A 20,611-nucleotide genomic window follows, 5' to 3' on the forward strand; every position below is an offset into this window, starting at 1 on the left:
ATAGGCAGTTGGTTGTTATCACGAAATAAGCCCTTTCAGTGTGATACAAGATACCAGATCACATAATCAGGGCTTATTTCTGCAATAATATCCAGCTTCCTATACATTATTCCTTACTTGGTTAATAGCCTAAACAAACCATTACAGTACACATAACATTCATTTTCGCTTACCCCTTTCTTGTCTGCTTGGTACTGAGCAGCCTGTTGAATCAAGTGGATAGGGTGGATGCTCATATATGCGTCTTGGCTTTTGTTGGGCAATTGTACAACCACAGGTTGCCCTATATTTTTGGACAGAAGCTGGGACAGCTCTTCTGGAGAGCCCATTGGCGGGCCTTCAGCAACAAGTGGATTCAACAAATAACCTTGTGCACAGGCTGTAAGATCTTCTCCCACAGCCGCTAGCCAATGAGGACACAGCGTCTTCCAGAGAATGGCACGCTGCATGGTGGACAAATGTGAGTGAGATGGACAAGGGACAGGTCCAATTACAGTGGAGGAAGGAAAGCGGAAATACTCCTGCCAGAGCTTGGATGAACTGCTTAGGGATGATACAAGACCCCTGAAGGGTGCAATCGTCTCTAAAAGATAAATATCAGCCTTGGTTTGTGCTGGGATCCAACTCGGCAGCTCTGGGACAGACTGTGTGGATAGTGATAAAATGCATTCAGAAGATTTCCAGTGGCTTAATTCTCGGAGAAAAGCAACTCGCTCAATCTCGGAGCAGCCCTCATTGTGCACGATAAGCGCAACGGATACCAATAATCGGAGTAATGCTGCATGACTCTGAAACAAGCAGGGTTTATACTGAGAAAAAAAATGAGACACAATCCTGTTGGTAATCTGAACAATGACTGTTCCCTCCATCCGTTCATGAACGCTCACGTCTGAGCTCCCCTTTGATAAAGCTGAACGCAAAGTTCGGAGATAGTGGCGTAGGGTGAAAAGATAACTGGTTGAAAGTTGGGCCACATCCTGCAGAGCGTTGTAAAGGTCTGTGGCGAGCTTAGCTACTCGATAAAATTCTGCCATAAGGGATTTGTGTCGATCTATCTTTTGGGAGAGCTCTTTGATTTTTATTTCGAGTTCATGAGAGACACTCTGACATGTGTATACCAGGGGAAGGAATTCAGGATCTTGGAGCAGTGGTGTGGAGGAATGCATGACATACTCCATCAAGGAAACCTGCAATGGTATTACTGTCAATAATACATTTATTTTCCATGTACTGTAAAACAGATCAATAATTCTTTACCATCTAACCTTGTTCTGAGAAAGCTCGTCTTGAAGTGTCTGTTTTTCGGTTTGCAGTTGGCAGTGCAGGGTCCACTGTTTACACCACTCTGACTTCATCAGTTCTGCCAGAATAAGGTCTTGAACTTCAGTTGTGCTCAAAGAAAGACTGATTATTTGCACCTCATCTAGGAATGAAGGGTGAATTTCTAACAAACCAAAAAATATGGAAGAAAAAGGATAAACAAGTCAATAACAGACTAACTGCCTTAAGCATTTTTTAAATATGTTCTAAAACATAGTGAACAACCTGCACTCTCAGACAGGTACAAGAAGGTACAAAAGTTGTCACCTGGGTGGTACCTTTTAAAAAAGTACTTTTGTACCTAAAAGGTACATACTGGTACTTCTGTACCTAAATGATTCATATTAGGATCTTTTTTAAAGATACCGTCCCAGTGACAACTTTTGTACCTTTTTTCTGAGAGTGTATACATTATAAGGTAATCTGAAGTAATCTGATGATTTGGCATAAACAGAATGAGAACATGGATCCATTATGCCTTGTTACCACTGTGCATGCTGCTGGTGGTGGTGGTGTAATGGTGTGGGGATGTTTTCTTGGCACACTTTAGGCCCCTTAGTGCCAATTGGGCATCGTTTAAATGCTACGGCCTACCTGAGCATTGTTTCTGACCATGTCCATCACTTTATGACCACCATGTACTTATCCTCTAGCAGCATAATGCACCATGTCACAAAGCTCGAATCATTTTAAATTGGTTTCTTAAACATGACAATGAGTTCGCTGTATTAAATGGCCGGCCCCCACAGTGACCAGATCTCAACCCAATAGAGCATCTTTCGGATGTGGTAGAACGGGAGCTGTGTGCCCTGGATGTGCATCCCACAAATCTCCATCAACTGCAAGATGCTATCCTATCAATATGGGCCAACATTTCTTGAATCAATGCCACTTAGAATTAAGGCAGTTCTGAAGGCGAAAGGGGGTTAAACACAGTATTAGTATGGTGTTCCTAATAATCCATTAGGTGAGTGTACACACTGTAAGGGAAAAAATTGTCAAAATACCAGTAGCCTACCCTTTGAAAAGGTCCTAAAATGTACCATTAGGTACAGATATGTAGACATGTGTTACCAATATGTATCTTTGAGGTACTAAGAAGCTCTCTTTGGTAACAATATGGACCATTGAGATACCAATGAACTCTGAGGGATGGTTTCCTAGACAGGGATTAGCTTAAACCAGGACTAAGGTCTTAGTTTAATAAGGTTGCCATCTTAGCATCGCGTCACTGCGCATCACTCGTGGATAACCGAAAATGGGTAAAGAGGCGGGACGTAGAACTAAAACACTTTTGTACCATGCTGTAAACACATTTATTTATGCTATAAAGTTGGCAATTTTAACATGGGGTCTATGGGGATTGACTTCCTTTTGGAGCCAGCCTCTAGCATCCAGACGATGAATTGCAGTTTAATTCACATCCGTGTTGGCTAGACAATAGTCCCCTTCACGGTTCACGTCACAGGCGGTTCCCACTGCGCATGTCGGGGTCAGAAAAGTCATTACAGCAGATTGAGTTGCGTATTATTCGGTGTCGTCAAAAATGCCTACTTACGTCGTGGGCTGTGAAAATCGCACCAGGTCTTCCATTAAGTTTTCGCGATTCATGAATCTCAAAAAGCAAAACAATACAACATCTGTGGCTGCAAGCAATTAACGTGCAGACTGGGACAATGCAAATATCAAAGAGGCTTGTGTTTGTAGTGCTCACTTCATTTGGGGTAAGTCATCATTTTTCAGACCTGTTATATTAAATTATAAAGCCTGAATGGTATGAACAGTTTGACCCCATGCTGCTAGCGCACCCGATAGTCATTCAATGTTTACAAACCTTGAAGGGGTCTATAGAGATCGGAAGATTGCACCTTGGTGCAGCCGTAACAGCTGGGGTACAGATTTTGACCATTTTTCTGGTTTGTTTTTCACTAATTATATGTGCATTTACTTCTTATTAGACTATTGTGCTTTGCAACAACTATAAAAGAAACGCTTGTCAAGCTTTTTTCCATAAAGAATTTCAAATCAGTTTCTTATAAAGTTGAACCATTTTCAATTTTCCAACTGCTTATCTGGATAGCAGCAATACAGCACTTTTCATCATAAAGACAACCCGGCAAGCAATTTTGCGTTTAAAAGATGTCTAATAGTCGTCCAAACACAGCACAGATGTCTGGGTTAAAACAAGACAAAATGATAATTTAATAGACATCTAACTATAGCCCAAAAATAAATGAAACTAAAAAAATGATGGACGTGATAGAAAATCATACATCTCGCAAGTTATTTTGGCATGTAACAAATTCAAGTTTATTTTAGCTAGAATTGGTTTACTCATAGTAACTCATACTATATTGGTTCTTACCCTACATCAGATGGTGAAATGACCGCTATATTGCTTGCTGGGAATGTATTCAATTTCTAAATAGTCTCACCATTTATTACAGCTGGAACTGGCAGGCAAGTGCTCATAAAGAGACGAAAGTCAGGATGAACGGCTTTGACTGAGTGGCTCTGACCGGAAAAAACAGAAGCTGGTGTTTGAAGAAACGGCTGAAGAATTTTTATGTTTGCCGCTGCTCGCTCAATATGTGTCACCAATACACTCAGACCTGCAGTGAATAACAGCCAAGATGAGTTTAAATCATCCACAGTGTAGATTTAAAAATGATGAAACTCAAGATGAAATAACATCAAGGTCAGGGAAGAACATTGTGTAGACGTCTGACCTTCGTCTGCTCCGTGATTGAGTTTATCAAGTAACTCTGGATCATCAGCAGAAACTATAATTCCAAATTTATCCTCATGGTTTTTTTCACTTCCTCCTACAAGTGATTTAAAGATAAAGTGAATTTTCACTATGACTGAAGATATTTTCTGAGCTGTACAGGAAGACATAAGAGTGTAATACTTACCTGCAGGAAACAATGTCTGAGAGTTGAGTTCCTCATGTTGATGCACATCGGCCAATAAAGGCCAGCGCTGAACCCAATGAGCTCTGTGTCCCCACAGTACGACACTCCGGACGAAATCAGCACAATCTCCACGAATGAGGCACAGATCTAACCCAAGCACCCGATTCAAGGCCATTTGAAATGTCTTACTCACAGGAATGGGCATAGAGTCGGAGTGTAAATGTGTATTTGAGCCCTCTGGGTTCACGTCTGTGACACCAGTGAGACAAAGTTTGTGCCACTTCTGCAACAGTTCCTGTCGAACATCAGGCCTAAATGGACCCAAGTATGTTATAGTAGCTGCCAAAATCAGGGCATCACCTGGAGTGTTGTAACGGTACAATTTTGCTTCCTGTAAGAAATGGTTTCATATTATTTACACATATACTGTACATTGCTTTGTTTCAAATTATTTAAAAACAAATTAGACTATTTGTTTATGTCTACAAATTAGACCTTTTGTTTATGTCTACTAATTAGATTTTTGTTTTGTATATACGTTGTGGCCCAGTCTTTGAAATCCCAGCTACAGTAATATTTTTATTTACAGTTTGGACTTAAAATCATCCTACATAAAGTAAAATACATTCTGTGAAATAAAAAACTTTGATATCTTTAAAGGGACACTCCACTTTTTTTTAAATATGCTCATTTTCCAGCTCCCCTAGCATTAAACATTTGATTTTTACCGTTTTGGAATCCATTTAGCCGATCTCTGGGTCTGGCGGTACCACTTTTAGCATAGTTTAGCATAATCTATTGAATCTGATTAGACCATTAGCATCGTGCTAAAAAATAACCAAAGAGTTTTGATATTTTTCCTATTTAAGACTTGACTCTTTTGTAGTTACATCATGAACTAAGGCCGACAGAAAATTTTAAATTTGCGATTTTCTAGGCAGATATGACTAGGAACTATATTCTCATTTTGGCGTAATAATCAAGAACTTTGCTGCCTTAACATGACTGCAGGAGGCGCAATGATATTACGCAGCGTCCAAAAATAGTCCCTTGCTATTGAAAGTTACTAAGGGGACTATTTTCGGCTGTTGCGTAATATCATTGCGGCGAAAAATCAAATGTTTAACTCTAAGGGAGCTGGAAAATGAGTATATTTTCAAAAAAAAGTGGAGTGTCCTTTTAATATTGACTGAGTAAGGTCATGTCAAGATTAAAATTTAGATAAAATACTGACTGAAATCAAACTTTCAATGTCTAAATCTTATAATTAGATTACCAAACTTCCATCAATACATGGAAAATTGTTATTCAAGCTATTTCACTGGTCTACCTTTTCTGCTAAATACCAATCTTCAATGTAACGCTCCACCGGCCTTAGAGCAGCAGATGACTTCCTCTCATCTTCTTCTGCTGTACTAAGCTGAAGCTTCAGCAACTCCATGTCTTGTCTGTTAACCTCTTGCTGTTTCTCCAATTCTTGTAGATTTTCACCTGCTGACACTTTTTGCATCCTGGCAACGCTCAATCTTGCTCGAGTTTCAGTCATGAGTTCATCTAAATGACACTTTTGAGCCTTCATTGGGGCCATGCGTTGCTGTACACAAGCATACTGGTATATAGCTCCCAGCCAGCGACATAAGGACTCACAAGCCCGACTTACATCTCGCACAAAACTCGGTTGAAAGCTTGGTGCCTGCATGATTTGCCCCAATGTTTTAATCATCTCATCACTTAATGTGGAGCAGTCAAAAAATTCCAGTTTCTGGTGAAGTACAGTACAAGTAGAAAATATTAAGAACATTATTTAAACCATATCTTGTTAGTGAAACCTTTCATATGGTTTAGAAGGTTACCTCCAAGAAATTAGGCTGCATTAAAAGCTGTTTGCTATTTTCCCAGCCACATGGATGATTGAGTAACATGCATATGACATCTATGACCGCGACAACTCCATCAGGTGGTATCCTGTAATGACGTACCTCGTCCAAGTCAGACTGGCTCAAGGCCTGCAGTGCCTCCACTGCTGCCTGGAACAGCGGGCTCACCTGGGACAGTCAAAATATATCCCATTATAGTAATGTTATGTACAGAATCACATGCATATGCATCTTGATGAGATGGGGTGTGACCTGTTTAAAAGTATCTTGAACTTGCTGTTGAACTTGATGTGACCGATTCTCCAGCTCGGAAAGGCGCTTCTCTTCAAGTAAATTTTGCAGACGGGTTTGATCCCAGATTTTGTGGGACGTGTCCAAAGAGACTTGAAGCTGCTTCAGACACTACAATACATGATACATAAATACATATGATGGTAAGGAAAATGACATCATCCTAATAAAATGTCCAGCATATCATCACTGTCGCTGAAAAGTACCTTCTGTTTTTCTTCACATCTGGCTCTTAAACTCAGAACTTCCTCAGAGTGCCTTATTGTTGTGTCGGTCATGCCCTTAACACTTGCTAAAACCTTTGCCAACCTAAAACGTGATAGAGTATTGAACATAATAGATGTCAAATGTGAGGACAATTTTGATGGTACATACTAATTGAAGTGTTTGACCTTGTTTACAGAGGCGTTTACAGTACTAGTAATCCTCACCGGTTATCCAGAATGCTGTTGTGCTCAGAAAGGTGCCGTAGAAGAGAGTCAAACTGAACCATCAGCTCCTTAAAGGACCGGGGACTAAACGGTTGAAAATTAAGTTGTGTGACAGCATATTTTGTAGCTGACAGATGTATTTCTGCCATCGCCTGAGAAATACTAGCCACTAAGTTATCCTTGGCAACTAAAAAGTGCACAAGCAAAAAACAGATTACAAAACAATATATTTATTTATCAAATTCTTAAATTACAATTAGATTTATATTCAACAGACTTGCCTGTACTGTTTGTCTCAGCTTGATCACTGTCCTTTAAATGATACAAGGCACTTTCAGCTAAAGCCTTTGATGTCCAAGGTTGGTACACATCTACACAACAACAAAGACTCAAAGCCTTAGTGATATGCCTTTCCATAACTGAAAATTTTTCAGGTTGTTTTGCTTTGTCGTCCAGAAGGAGAGGATAAAGCTGGAACACATGCATATTGCTCTGGATGGTTTTGAAATACCTGCACATAAAAAACAGTATAAAATATACATACTACATAGATTATGTTTTAACAACATATCAAGTACAAAATGCAAACACAATCAGATACAAAGCATACAAGTTATATAAAATTAAATGGAATATACCCTACATTTCAACCAGCTGATCATCCGTCAACTGGCAGTGTGTTTTCTTCATCTGCATTTTCATCTTCAGAATCAATTTCTTTAGGTCCTGATCGGAGTAAAGTCCAGGGACAGTTCCATTCGCCATCATTAACAGCAGTTCATCCTTAACAGCCTGGCTGGTATCCTCATGAACCAATACAGCCAAATGTCTACCACCCACCCCGATTCGACTCCCAATGTCTTTCAATATTTCCTTCAACTTGGCCTCATTTCTAGGATGAAGCTCGATTAGTCGGTATCCCAACAGAGTGGCTGCTAGGCGTACCATGGACTTCCTGCCTGTTTTTCTGGTTGCTCCTAGCAGAGCTCCGTGTCCACCAGGAATGAGAAAAGCTCGGAGGATATGTACAAGCTGATAAACATTCTGATGATTCACAGCCCATCTGGGAATACTGTTAGCAGACTTGTCTTCTCTGCTTTTGAGAGCACAAATCAGCTGATCTACCAATACTTCGGGGTCTCTTTCTTGATACACAGAGTTGCGTTTAAAATCATAAAGTATGTTTTTTAGTGGTTCACAAAATTCTGGAGAGAAGACAACATTCTGGATGGATAAAGCAAGTTCTTGCAGAAACTGATGGATCATTTTTGGGGAGACCTTTTCATAAGTTGTTGGAGGAACATGTTGAGTGAACAAAGCAAAGGATTCAGTTGGAGATTCAGATTTACCCTCTAATGTTGCTGGTTCACTTTTAACACTTTCATTTTCCTTTAATTTGTTCTCTTTATGTAACAATGCATCCTCATCTTCTCCTAAGCTACATAAGCTAGAGCTTCTCTCTAAAACCTGCTCTGTCTGTTTTGAGTGGACTTCTTCCATTCCAAGCATGTGATTCTCTCGTAGCTGGATTGTGGTTGAAAGCACTTGTTCATTTAGATTACATGTGCTTATAGCAGATGATCGATCCACAGGGTTGGAAATATCTACCAGGGATGTTTGATATACAAGACACATCCTAGTTCCATAATTCTTCTCAGAAACCTTGGCTATAACTGAAATAAGTTCTTGGCATGCCTCACTTGAAGCTAGGCGATCCCCGAAGGTACGTAAACATTCATGCATCCACAGGCGAGTAATATTGAGTTCATGCGTTACAGGACCAAAAACAGCTGGAAGAAATATAGTTTTCTCAGTTGAAGAGAATATTTTAACACCCTGACTACTCTGAAGATGCTTTTGGGCATCAAGCCTTGGCCTCCAGAGGTACATCCCTTGAAATACTTTAGAAATATCATGCAAAGAATACATAGTGCTTAGACAGTGCGCAGAAGTAGCAAAATGTTCACGAACAGCAAGGTACACGTCAAGAGTTGATGTAATGATGCTATTTGCCAGGTCTGCAATACTTTGCAAGGGTTGTGTTGCTTTCAGCCATGATTGCAATTTCGAGGAATGCATAGAAAACAAGACTTCCAAAGTCATGCTTGGGAGAGCCAAGATGGTGAACAGTCGAAGGAGTCGTGGGGAAATGTGAATGTTGTTCCCTACATGAGGAGCACTGCAAGTGCCTAGATAATCAATGGCTTTTGATTGGAAGAACTTAAAGTGGGTGCCATCGGTGCTCAACACTTCACCCCTTGAAATACTCTGACGCAACATCTCGAGGGTCATTGATGTTTTTGCACATGCATCTACGAAAGGCAAATAGAGAAAAGGGAGAGCAATAAAAATCAATATTGCATAGAACATAAACTGAATATACTCATGAAACTACCTTTTTTACCAACTCACCAAATTCTGCTTCATGAAGGTCATCGATGAACAGAAGAAAGTTTGGCCGCTTTAAGAAACCCATGTTGCTCAGTTGAGTCTCACGGTATCTCACTTTCTCGAATGCCTTGTGAAAGTCAAAAGACCGAAGACCTGGACCAGCTGGTAAATGCACATGTGATCTTGCCTGTGATATTAAAGACTTGCATAGCAGTGTTTTGCCAGAGCCAGATTCTCCCACAAGAAGTGCTGGTTGATGAGCATCCAACAGCATGTCCAGAAGATAAGCATGTTTTTCATACTATGTCAGGACAACAAGACCAAAAAGTGATTCCTACAAACTTTGATGGTAACAAATACTGTATGAGAATGGCAATATGCAAACCTGAGATACAGTTCGGAACAGCAGTGGACTCTTTTGCTTGGTGTAGTTAAAAAAATTGGTTGTGTCACCCATTTCTTCATTGAATTCAAAGAAATGATCAAATACTGTGCCATCAGGTGGAGTCTCAACTTTGCAGTCGCTCCTGTGTAGGACATCTCGTGCAAAAAGATCAAACTGCGACCAGTGTCTATAATGAGAACATAAGATATAATCTCCAATATAATAGCTATATCTAAGAAAACATCTATTCATATGTATCGCACACATACCTAGGGTGCAAATGCCCTCCAAATCCCCAAATGTAATACACACAAAAAATGTTTCTTGAAGGCAAACACCATAGAATAGGAATCATGGAAACAGAGCAGTGTGGTTTGAGTACTGCATTATCTTGTAAAGAGATATTTATTTTACAGTGTAGAAGTTATAATAAGAATACTTCTATATGTAAAGAAATTGCAAATAGTCATTTGTATAAATAAAGTGAAATTCTACCTGTTGTTTCAGTTTCACTTGAAGGACAACTTAAGCCTCCTCCCTTTCCAAAATGGTCCAAAAGGGCATTAAGAATTCTAAAAAATGACATTACTTCCTGCAAACCATCTGCAATCCAAGATGATGGATTTTCTTCATTATCAACACTGGCCATTACTGAAGATTGTCTCTTGTTTTTGAGAAACATGACAGTGTCTGTGAAAAGGTTTTTAGCCAGGTGTCTCCACATATTCAGGGTTATCTGGTCCACATTATGTTTGATAGAGAGCACATCCATCTCACTCTCCCACACCGCCTTCCACAGATTCTCTCCAGAAACATATACTAGATTGCACTGTGTCAATACAGATGGATTTGAATCACCAATGTCAGTCATCTCAGAAAGTATTTTCACCCTTCCTCTTGATGGTTCAATTTTCTCTCCTGATGAAAGTCGAACATAGGGATTGTCAAGATTACAAAGAGTACTCAAAGAGTCTAACCAAGCAAGCTTGCCCAGTGGTTCACCATCCAGCACAATCCATTTCATGCTTTGATTTTGGATGTTCTTCTTTTTGCTTTTGAAGGGAGGAATGACCAATGGCTCTTCTATGTGTCTTAATGCTTTACAGAAAGCTCCATCAAACCAGGTGTTGTTTTCCTCACAGAAACCGCCGAAAAACTCATTGTGGGACAAGGTGTGTGGGAATAAGATTTCTGTGCTAACAGATGTCCAACATGGCATAGAGGAACGATGTTTGATGTCCGTAAAATCTTCAGAATCATGAGATTCAACCTCCACAGCCCTTGAAAGTTTTTGAAGTGCATTTGCAAGAACTTGATACAAAGTTGTTTTACCACTACCTGCTTGTCCAACAAGCAGTACAACATTGGAGAGCTTCAGAGCTTGATACAGGATCAAAACATTGTGAAGCATTTGTGCATCTGCATGAAATCCTCTTTGTTGGAACTCATCTTTCACTGCATTTCCAAGAATGTTTTGCTCTTTCTCATCTGTTCTCATCTGTTGTAGACCTGTAAAGCACTTTGCTTTTGGAAATATTTCCTCGAATATTGTATTGAACTGTAACGCTCTCTTTGGATCAGAGACAGTATATTGCATGACTGAAAGAATTCCTTTGATTAATGCATGTTCCTCTAACTCCTTATTTATAATTGCATTAGACATGGACTTAAAGTTTAATGAATAATTGTCTTTGACCTTCTCTGGTATTGTTGCAAGTGGATCTAGTGTCGTATCAACAGAACCGTTGCTGATTTGTCTGGAGATGGTGTTCTTACCAGTTTCTCTTAATTGACAATCAAGATCCAGATGTGTTCCAGATGCAGCAAGCGCATTTTTGAGAAGGACAAGCCAAGAGGTCTGATGACCACTCAGAAAGTCGGGAAGGCATTGTGAATCCTTAGCTAGACTAAAGAGAGAGACTAGACGGCGGCTTACGTTATCTGCTTTTGAGAATCCTAAAGAAATCAAAATCACTTCTGCAATCATTTTGTAATGTGGCTCTATCAATGAGACAGGCCTGATTGCAACTCTTAGGTTTTCTGGTATCTCAGTTGAGCTCCCATTTGATGCAATTGTGATGCATCCATAACTCAGCTTGGCCAAAATGTTTTTCCCAGCAATGTGACATTCAGCCTCATTCATTGAATTGCTATGCTTTTTGATCAATGATGAGGATGGCAGATTTGATAAAATATCACATTGTGGCACATGTCTTTCCTGTTGTGTGAGTTTTTGAACTTCAGATAAATGTTGATTTATATCTGCCAAATGTTGTCCCAACTCAGACAATGTCCCTTGTTCCATTGAATCAACAGAATCAAGCACAAGCCAAGCTCCTGTTTGAAGCGCACCTAGAAGCATTTGGGAAACAATTGAGGAATCCATAGTTGGGTAACACTTCATGCTGACCACTTGCCGTCCCAATGCATATCCTAACTGCAATGAAATGTGTTTCTTGCCTGACATGTGGGGTCCACTGATGAAAGCACACTTATAGCTTGACAGAGCAAGGATTATGCCCATATAAGCTTTTTCAGTTGAAGGTGTTGTTACCATCATCCAGTTCTCAGGTCCTATGTATTCATAGCCATATGGAAATTGTGTGCACAAAATGTCAACATACACTGAGTGGTTTATACAGGCCGAACCTTCCTCACATTGAGCTACATAATCACTTGGGCTAAGGTAATATTTCATAAGCTTGTGCCATTCAAAAGAAGAATCCAAGTCTGCTTTTACTTTAACAAGCCCATCAGTTTGCTGGGAATGCTTCATGGTGAGCATGACAAAAGCACGCAACGCTTTTATGACATGCTGGGATGCTAAAGATTCTACATTTGAATTTGCAAGGTGAACTTTTAATTGTTGACACAAATAGTGCAGTTTTGCTGTATTTCGGGACTTGATTGCTGCCGACATGGCAGCAGTTGGACTTTGGAATAATTTCTGGACCACAGTACACCACAAAACCTCTTCCACCACCAAAAGGCATTGCAGGGGGTACAGAGATATCAGTTGCAAGAGTGAATAAGATTCATGAACTACTTCTGAACTGTTCCTCTTATTATTCTCAATCAAGGCTGCGGAGTCTTCATGTTCTTCTAGCGCTGAACACTGCTGGACATCTATACATTTCAGAATTGTCTGCTTCATTGTTGCATGTAACTTCTCCTCAAAGAGACAAAGCCAAGCCACAGGGTTAAGATTTGGCTCAAGAGGACAAAGAAAGGAAACATGTTCCCTAAAGTCTCCATATATTCCACACACACACATCATCTCAGAACTTAGATCTGTCAAGTCATGTTCATGGTGTGCATCGCTTTCACAATGAACATCAAGCCACCTAACTCCCTTGAAGCATTTCTGTACCAGTGGTAAAAGGGAAGAAGGTGTTGGGAGCGGCAAGGAGAGAAGTTTCATCACCTCTTCATCACTTAGAAAGTAAAGTCTGGGGAACTGGCTTCGTGCTGATTCTAAGACAAAAAATAACTGACTGGAAATCTCCTCCAATGCTCTGAGCCCATTCATTAAGACAGTATATAGACTTTGCTCTTGAAGACCTTGACTGGCCTCTGTCGTCAACTTCAGATGAACAAAGCTTAACACATGAGGGTCATTAACGGTGATCCTGATGATTTCCCGAAACATCTTATCCAATGGGTGAAACATCTCTTGCTACAATAGAAAAATAAGACAAATTAGTTGCATAAAATTGCATTATTTAAACTGCAGTAAACAGCAGATTGTTGAAGGGCAAAAGATACCATACCAAATCGATCAGCTCATTTGGTTCTTTTCTTGCAGATGTTTGTTTAATCGTTTTGCTTAAAAAGGTCCATTTGTTCTGATATCTCTCAAAAAGATCCAACAATTTCTCTGTAGTTATAGAAAAAAAAAACATTTAAATCGTCATACGGATATCACATAATGTATATTGTATTCTAAAGCTATGAGCACATGAATATACCCAGCCTCTGTAAAAGCTGCAGCCAGCATTCAACCTCTTGCTTAAAGTCAGCAATATGTAGAGATCGCAGTATGTCAGAAAGGCTCAGAATGCTTTCCTTAGTCTGACCCAAAAGAGTCTCTAAACCTGATCAAAAATATTAGAATAACAAAACTGATTGTAAAAGACCTTCTGTATCAATGGTGACATCAGCTGCATAGTTGGCAATGTACAAACCTTACCAACAATAGTGAAGGTTCCACCATCTCTAACGTGATGCTTTGATGCTCTGAGAGGTGATTCAGATGAATAGGAAGTACTTTTCTCTTTTGCATCTTCCAGCTGTTGCTGCACAGAAACAACGAACCTGGAATGATGGAATACTGCTCCTTCCCAATGCGTTTTAAGTGTTTGAAATATATGGTCCATATCTGCATCGGCTTTGGCTTCCAAACAGATCTGAAAGCCAATGCATATCCAAACCAATAACTTACAGTGATCCAAAAAGATTTTATGCATTCGCATGAAAAGTTTAATAAACAATGAAAAAGTGCTACTAAACCTTGTTGATTCTGTTTTGCTTTTGCAGTAGCTCTTTGGACATGAGTTCTGCCAGTGTAAATTTCCCTTCTGGATCATACAGAAGACCGATTTCTAAAGAAACAATTATACTGATGGTGGATTATACCAGATTGAGGTACTTACAAAGATAACAGATGAGCACTGCTTCTACGGTGAATGGGGAGAATGCAACACTCAATATGGCCACTCTGGTGACAGAAGACCCGAAATCCAATTAAAAGAACCAATCAATAAAGACTGATGATTTTCTAGTGGAGAGGCTCTGCACAGAGTCTCATGAGGTGCTTACCAACCTGTGTGCAGGCGCAGTAGCCAAAGCAACTTTGAAAATGGTTGAGTTTAAAGGGATAGTTGTTATGACCGATGCACATTCACGTTTTCAGGGTATGACGTGGGATATAGCCTACAAGACAGTGCCGTAGAGGTGAACGTGGAAGCACAGAAAGCAAAACCAAACAGGAAATAGAAAATCTAAAACTACGCCACTATGTCTACATCCTACGTCATGCGCTGAAAACGCACTCTCGTCAACGTGCGTCAATACTGAAACTTATACATTTTATTTCGGAAACTTTTAAGTATTGATATTTTTCTTACAAAATCACATCGATTGCCCTCAGAAGGTAGCCTGAGTTTCCCCATGCTGCCTTGCGCGCAAATTTATTCACGCTGCAAGTCTAGCATGGAAACTACGGACCTTTTTTGCCCCTGAAATAGAAAAAAACAATCACAGAACGGGGAGGGGGCAGCAGGACAATGACAACGTCTATGCGACACACCGAAGCAGTTTTGTTTATCCAACACAGCAGACGCGAAGTTACTTTTCAATGCAGCCTTAGATTGTGTTTTTAAGTAGTTTTGAACACAAGTAGCAAGTTTAAGTAGCAAGTAGCAAGTTTATTTTAAAAAAGGGCAACTTTTGGCGTTAAACAATTTTATATACAAGAAGGATGTTTGGATATGGCAAGACATGATAGCCACGGAGTTTTATAGGACCAACCTGCTACGTATCGTCGTCGACGAAGTACAATTAACTTAAAAATGGTAAGTGGTATTTATTAATATCATATTGTCATTATGCCTGTACTGTGGTTGTCATAGTGCCACTAAATTGTGTTGCTTTTCAATATCAATATACAGCTACCGGTTTAGTTGCATAACTTTCAGCTGTGTGCACACGTACCTATAAAAATAGTTTACGTTTGAATTGATGTCCCATTACATACGTCTTCGGGTATAATTGAAACGATTGGCTATGAGCTACGTACAGACGCATTTGATAGACATTTGTAGTGCCCAATAAATGGCTCTGGGCATTCGTAAATCACGCCTCAAATACGAGAAAATGAGCATATGGTTCCCAGACCATGTCTCATTCTCTATGAGACTGGTCTGGTGTTAGCTTAGAAGGTCTTTGTTAGCCCCCTGGAGGTGTTTGGATGGCTTCTGTGAAGGATGGACCTTTTTGGCTTCAAATCAGAAGCACCATTAAATTCAATTCAATTTTAATTTATTTATACAGTGCTTTCACAATTGTTTAATTGTTCAAATTAGAAACAAACATTTACTACCATTATAAAGCTCAGAACAGCCAGGACATTTTTTAATAACGCCGATTGTGTAAAAATATAATCATATACATCAAAGATTGCTTGAGGGTGAATAAATCATGAAGTAATTTTAATTTTTGGATGTACTATGCCTTTACAGTTTGTGTCAAGTTATATTGTTGGTCGAAAACATGTTGTTTAATTGTGATTTTAGCATGCAAGTTTAGAAATATCTGCCTTTCCCATTCAAGCAGATAGGACTTTAGTCTTGCATGACTGATATAACTGCCCAGAAGCACAGCAAATATGGCCGCCAAGTGGCGCCACTTCCCTAAGCTAAAGGGAAGCCAACTATTCTACTAAAATGCTAATCTGTCACTTATATGTGACAGAATCTTACCCTTTGAGATGCTTTTCCAGTGCTTGTTACTCAGTGTGGGACTTCTTAGTTTACTCAATATAGGAATCAGCTGGTTAAACCCCTGCAAGATCTGTAGGGTTTTCTGTAGCACAGCATCATGGGAGGAAATATCTCTTGCTAATATGTCTGCCTGTTGTAGCCATTCATTAATCTTGTCTTGAGCTTTAGCTACCACAAACTACAAGAGTATAAATGCACAAAAATAAATTAATGTAGATTGTTAGAACATCTCTTCTCCACATGAGCTTCTGATAGTTACATGCCTTGCTGAACTTTAGACGCTTCCACTCCTGGATTTGTGTGGAGGAAACACTCATCAGCTCCCAGAGAGCTTTTCTTGCTTCAATTTTCTTCTGGGCTTCAGTCACAAAAGTAAGATCAAGCAGGTGTCCTAAAAGAAGAAATAAAACCACTGGAGCTATTGAAATAGATCAATTCTAAAAGACTATTACAGTTTCATCTTTGCCTTAGCAGAAACTGAGGCAGATGGCAACAAAGGACAGCGACATTAAAATCACACACTGACAGTGTTAAAACAAGTAAACAGGTTTGAAATGTTTTGTGATCAGTCTTACCTCTAAGGCTTTCACTGGCTCTGCTCAAATTATTCAGCTGTTCAGCAATCACATGGAATTGGCTGCACAAGGCATTGAGCTGGATAAGCATTTCCTTGGCATTTTGGTCGGGGTCAAGATAGGGTTCAGATGAGGCTCTCCGAAACAGGTTTTCTAATTTGTTCACTAATGATGAAAAATTGCTGTCCAATGTATTAACCATACAAGGAAGCTCCTGAGAAACAATGTCTGCAGCTGGTTTCAGAAGCAGACCAAACTGATCCCACAAGTCAGTAATCTGCAAAAACAGTTAGATTTTGAGACTCAGTTTGCAATTCAATTCACTGACCATATTTGCACATGTACCTGCTTCATTAAGAAAATCCCATCTGGAGTCATGTGTGTATAGTTCCTTTGCACAGTCTCTTGTAGAGAGTGAAGGTCTTCCAGCCTCTGCTTGAAATCATCTGACATTTTTGCACTGTGTTTTACCTGCATGTAATTATGTTGATGAATTTTCTACAGTTCAGATTAACAGACCAAGACTGACGAAGCTTTATTGATATCAAAATCAATACCATGTTTGAAAAAACTGTGAAACTCTCAAAGGTATTCGTCTTGAACTTCATGATTTCCACAGCTCTTCTCAGCTCGGAAGCTAAGTTCTCAGAGCGAGACTGAAAGTCTTCACACAGTAGCTTTTGCACATCCTCATCAATGGTGCCCAACAGGGTACCTGCAAACACAAAATCGGACTGCAAATGCCAAAAAGATAATTGTTTTGTAATAACACAATTTTGTTGTTATAACATACATTTTGATTTCCACTTTTTCTAATTTTTGTATACACACTGAACAAAATTATAAAGCAATGCTTTTGTGCATAAAAAATGCACATTTTAGAGTGGCCTTTTATTGTGGCCAGCCTAAGGCACACCTGTGCAATAATCATGCTGTTTAATCAACATCTTGATATGCCACATGTATGAGGTGGATAGATTGTCTGGGCAAAGGAGAAGTGCTCACTTTTTGTGAACAGATTTGTGAACAATATTTGGTAACACTTTATTATAATGTTCATGATTTAACATTAGTTAATGTATTAACTAACATGAACAAACCATGAGCAATACATTTGTTACAGTATTTATTCATCTTTGTTCAATGTTAGTTAATAGAAATAAAGCTGTTCATTGTTTGTTCATGTTAGTTCACGGTGCATTAACTAACGTTAACCAAATTTTAATAAAGTATTAGTAATTGTTGAAATTAACATTAATAAAGATTAATAAATGCTGCACAAGTGCAGTTCATCATTAGTTCATGTTAACTAATGTAGTTAACTAATGTTAATTAATGAACATTATAATAAAGTGTTACCCAATATTTGAGAAAAACAGGCCTTTTGTGTACATAGAAAAAGTCTTAGATCTTTGAGTTTAACAAAAGTTTTTTGGTCAGTGTATATGAATATTTTACAATATTCTTTAATTATATTTTATATATTATACACTTTTAAACATACCAATGTCCTCCTTGATGTTGGCAATCTTAACAGTGAACAACTTATTTGATGTAGTAAAGAATGGAGGCATGCTTTGAACTTTATCCATCCAAAAATGAAGATTCTCAATGAGCTCCTCATATTTCACTGAGGAACATCCTCGCAAGGCCTCCAGACAGGCTGAACCCCACTGGTTGGTGAACAAATGTACATCTGTCAACCAAGAATGGCCCTCACACAGGTGGTACACCTCTGTAATGGCTCCCTGCACAAGAGAATAAATTAAAATGTGATGTCAGTTCTGTACAATATTAAAGGAATATTCCATTTTCTTAAAAGAAAAATCCAGATAATTTACTCATCACCATGTCATCTAAAATGTTGATGTCTTTCTTTGTTCAATCGAGAAGAAATTATGTTTTTTGAGGAAAACATTGCAGGATTTTTCTCATTTTAATGGACTTCAATAGAGCCCAACATTTAATACTTAACTCAGTTTGTTTCAAAGGTCTATAAACGATCCCAAACGAGGCATAAGGGTCTTATGTAGCGAAACGATTGTCATTTTTTTTGACAAGAAAAATAAAAAATATCCACTTTTAAACCACAACTTCTCGTCTAGATCCGGTCGTGATACGCCAGCGTGACCACACGCACTACTTCATGACGTCAAGAGGTCACAGAGGACGAACGCGAAACTCCGGCCCAGTGTTTACAAGTGGATGAAAGAGGACCGTTCCGACGTTGTTGTATGTCAACTGATACTAATTAATGTCTTTGTGTCAGTTTATTGTTTAAAATGGTCCGCAAATGTGCGTTTCATATATGTAACACGTGACCTCCGTACGTCGCTACGCATTTACGTTAGGTCGCGCTGGACCGGACCTAGACTAAAAGTTGTGGTTTAAAAGTACATATTTTTTATTTTTCTTGTCAAAAATGACAATCGTTTTGCTAGATAAGACCCTTATGCCTCGTTTGGGATCGTTTATAGACCTTTGAAACTCCGTTGAAAAAAACTGTTACGTGTTGAGTTAAGTGTTAAGTGTTGGTGTCTATTAAAGTCCATTAACATGAGAAAAATCCTGCAATGTTTTCCTCAAAAAACATAATTTCTTCTCGACTGAACAAAGAAAGACATCAACATTTTGGATGACATGGTGGTGAGTAAATTATCTGGATTTTTCTTTTAAGAAAATTGAATATTCCTTTAATGCTACTAAAAACATTTTTAGATAGTGGGTTTAAATTAAATGCACATACAGTCCTATAAGCTGCAATAAAGTTAGAATACCTGTGTAATGTTGGTCTGTTCATTCTGGATCTCTTGTGTTTCAGCATGGGTTTTCAAGTGCCATTCTAGCTGTCTCCGGGGTAGAGGTTGATAATGGCCTCGCACTCTTTGTGCCAGAACTCTGAGGGACTTCATTTTGGCTGGCACAATGGTTTGGTGTGACATTTTACCCTCCTTCTGGGAGAAAACACTGCCAGCACCTTCTACTTCACAACCTTTGTCTTTAAAAGCAGAAAACAGTAAATCTTAACATGTTAGAGTATGGCCTGGTTTCACAGACAATGCTTAGCTAAAGCTCAGGCCTTAGTTATAAATTAATTTAAGCATCTTTTATAAACATGCTTCAGAAAAAGACGTTACTGATGTGTATCTTGGGACAAATCAATTGAACTTATTCAATAAGTTGAGACGGCTCAAACATGTGTTTAAAGTCCAGGATACTCTTCAGGATTTTTGTCTTCCTATAAGATCATAACCTTATCACACTGTGCGACATGGAGCATTTAAACTTGGGTACAATAAGCATGTAGACTGTATGATGATGACACCTAGTGAATCGAAAGCTGTGACTAGGGGTGTCACGATTCTCCAAATCCTCGATTCGATTACATTTTCGATTTTTGTTTCCCATGTAAAGAGCAGCTCATGTGGTGTCTCCTGCATCCATGCTATCTTTTGACTGGCTGTAGTTAGCTAAGTTAGAGGAGGTTGACTCGCAGCACTCAACACGTGTTTTTTCTTGCTTGGCAAGCCAATCAGACTTGACATGGGGGCGTGGCAGCATCAACGATTCCATTTTTTAAATTGAGGTTGTGACTTAATTTTGATAATTCACTTAGCTGTGATGGCTGGGACACACGTTAGCGCAACGTCATCAGGATACACTATTGGTAAACAAATACCGTAACACAAGGTCGTGGCAGCAAACACATCATGCTGAATTTCACTGTCAGCACTATCGTAGGCTATCTTTGGTTGCAAAACCAGGAAAACGGCTGTCTTTGAACCTCTATCACTGTACAGCATATGACCACCAATTAGAAGCCACGATCACAGAAATCACAACGATTGTTTTACCATGGCAATCTTTCGTCTGGGACAGCCAAAAATCGTACAGTGTGTCCTGGGCTTTAGTATAGGACCAACCTT

The 20,611-nt window shown here is 39.2% G+C and overlaps 1 protein-coding gene across 1 annotated transcript in view; it reads right to left on the bottom strand.

Annotated features, from left to right (window-relative positions):
• The window catches only part of dnhd1 (dynein heavy chain domain 1), a 31,623-nt gene that overhangs the window by 5,189 nt on the left and 5,823 nt on the right, over positions 1 to 20,611 (bottom strand). Inside the window, exons 10-36 of the mRNA XM_073875928.1 lie at positions 19,463 to 19,683; positions 18,190 to 18,433; positions 17,243 to 17,400; positions 17,031 to 17,156; positions 16,686 to 16,962; positions 16,374 to 16,501; positions 16,090 to 16,288; positions 14,120 to 14,211; positions 13,800 to 14,016; positions 13,579 to 13,704; positions 13,381 to 13,487; positions 10,106 to 13,286; positions 9,880 to 10,000; positions 9,611 to 9,797; positions 9,247 to 9,526; positions 7,478 to 9,146; positions 7,116 to 7,345; positions 6,835 to 7,021; positions 6,610 to 6,712; positions 6,365 to 6,514; positions 6,089 to 6,280; positions 5,566 to 5,997; positions 4,236 to 4,626; positions 4,050 to 4,145; positions 3,756 to 3,932; positions 1,266 to 1,444; positions 174 to 1,187 (exon numbers count right to left, since the gene is read on the bottom strand). Of these exons, the coding sequence (XP_073732029.1) occupies positions 174 to 1,187; positions 1,266 to 1,444; positions 3,756 to 3,932; positions 4,050 to 4,145; positions 4,236 to 4,626; positions 5,566 to 5,997; positions 6,089 to 6,280; positions 6,365 to 6,514; positions 6,610 to 6,712; positions 6,835 to 7,021; positions 7,116 to 7,345; positions 7,478 to 9,146; positions 9,247 to 9,526; positions 9,611 to 9,797; positions 9,880 to 10,000; positions 10,106 to 13,286; positions 13,381 to 13,487; positions 13,579 to 13,704; positions 13,800 to 14,016; positions 14,120 to 14,211; positions 16,090 to 16,288; positions 16,374 to 16,501; positions 16,686 to 16,962; positions 17,031 to 17,156; positions 17,243 to 17,400; positions 18,190 to 18,433; positions 19,463 to 19,683 (10,484 nt within the window). The remainder of the gene's footprint in view (positions 1 to 173; positions 1,188 to 1,265; positions 1,445 to 3,755; positions 3,933 to 4,049; positions 4,146 to 4,235; positions 4,627 to 5,565; positions 5,998 to 6,088; positions 6,281 to 6,364; positions 6,515 to 6,609; positions 6,713 to 6,834; positions 7,022 to 7,115; positions 7,346 to 7,477; positions 9,147 to 9,246; positions 9,527 to 9,610; positions 9,798 to 9,879; positions 10,001 to 10,105; positions 13,287 to 13,380; positions 13,488 to 13,578; positions 13,705 to 13,799; positions 14,017 to 14,119; positions 14,212 to 16,089; positions 16,289 to 16,373; positions 16,502 to 16,685; positions 16,963 to 17,030; positions 17,157 to 17,242; positions 17,401 to 18,189; positions 18,434 to 19,462; positions 19,684 to 20,611) is intronic.

The sequence above is a fragment of the Misgurnus anguillicaudatus genome, chromosome 14 (genome assembly GCF_027580225.2).
Source record: "Misgurnus anguillicaudatus chromosome 14, ASM2758022v2, whole genome shotgun sequence".
NCBI lineage: Eukaryota > Metazoa > Chordata > Actinopteri > Cypriniformes > Cobitidae > Misgurnus > Misgurnus anguillicaudatus.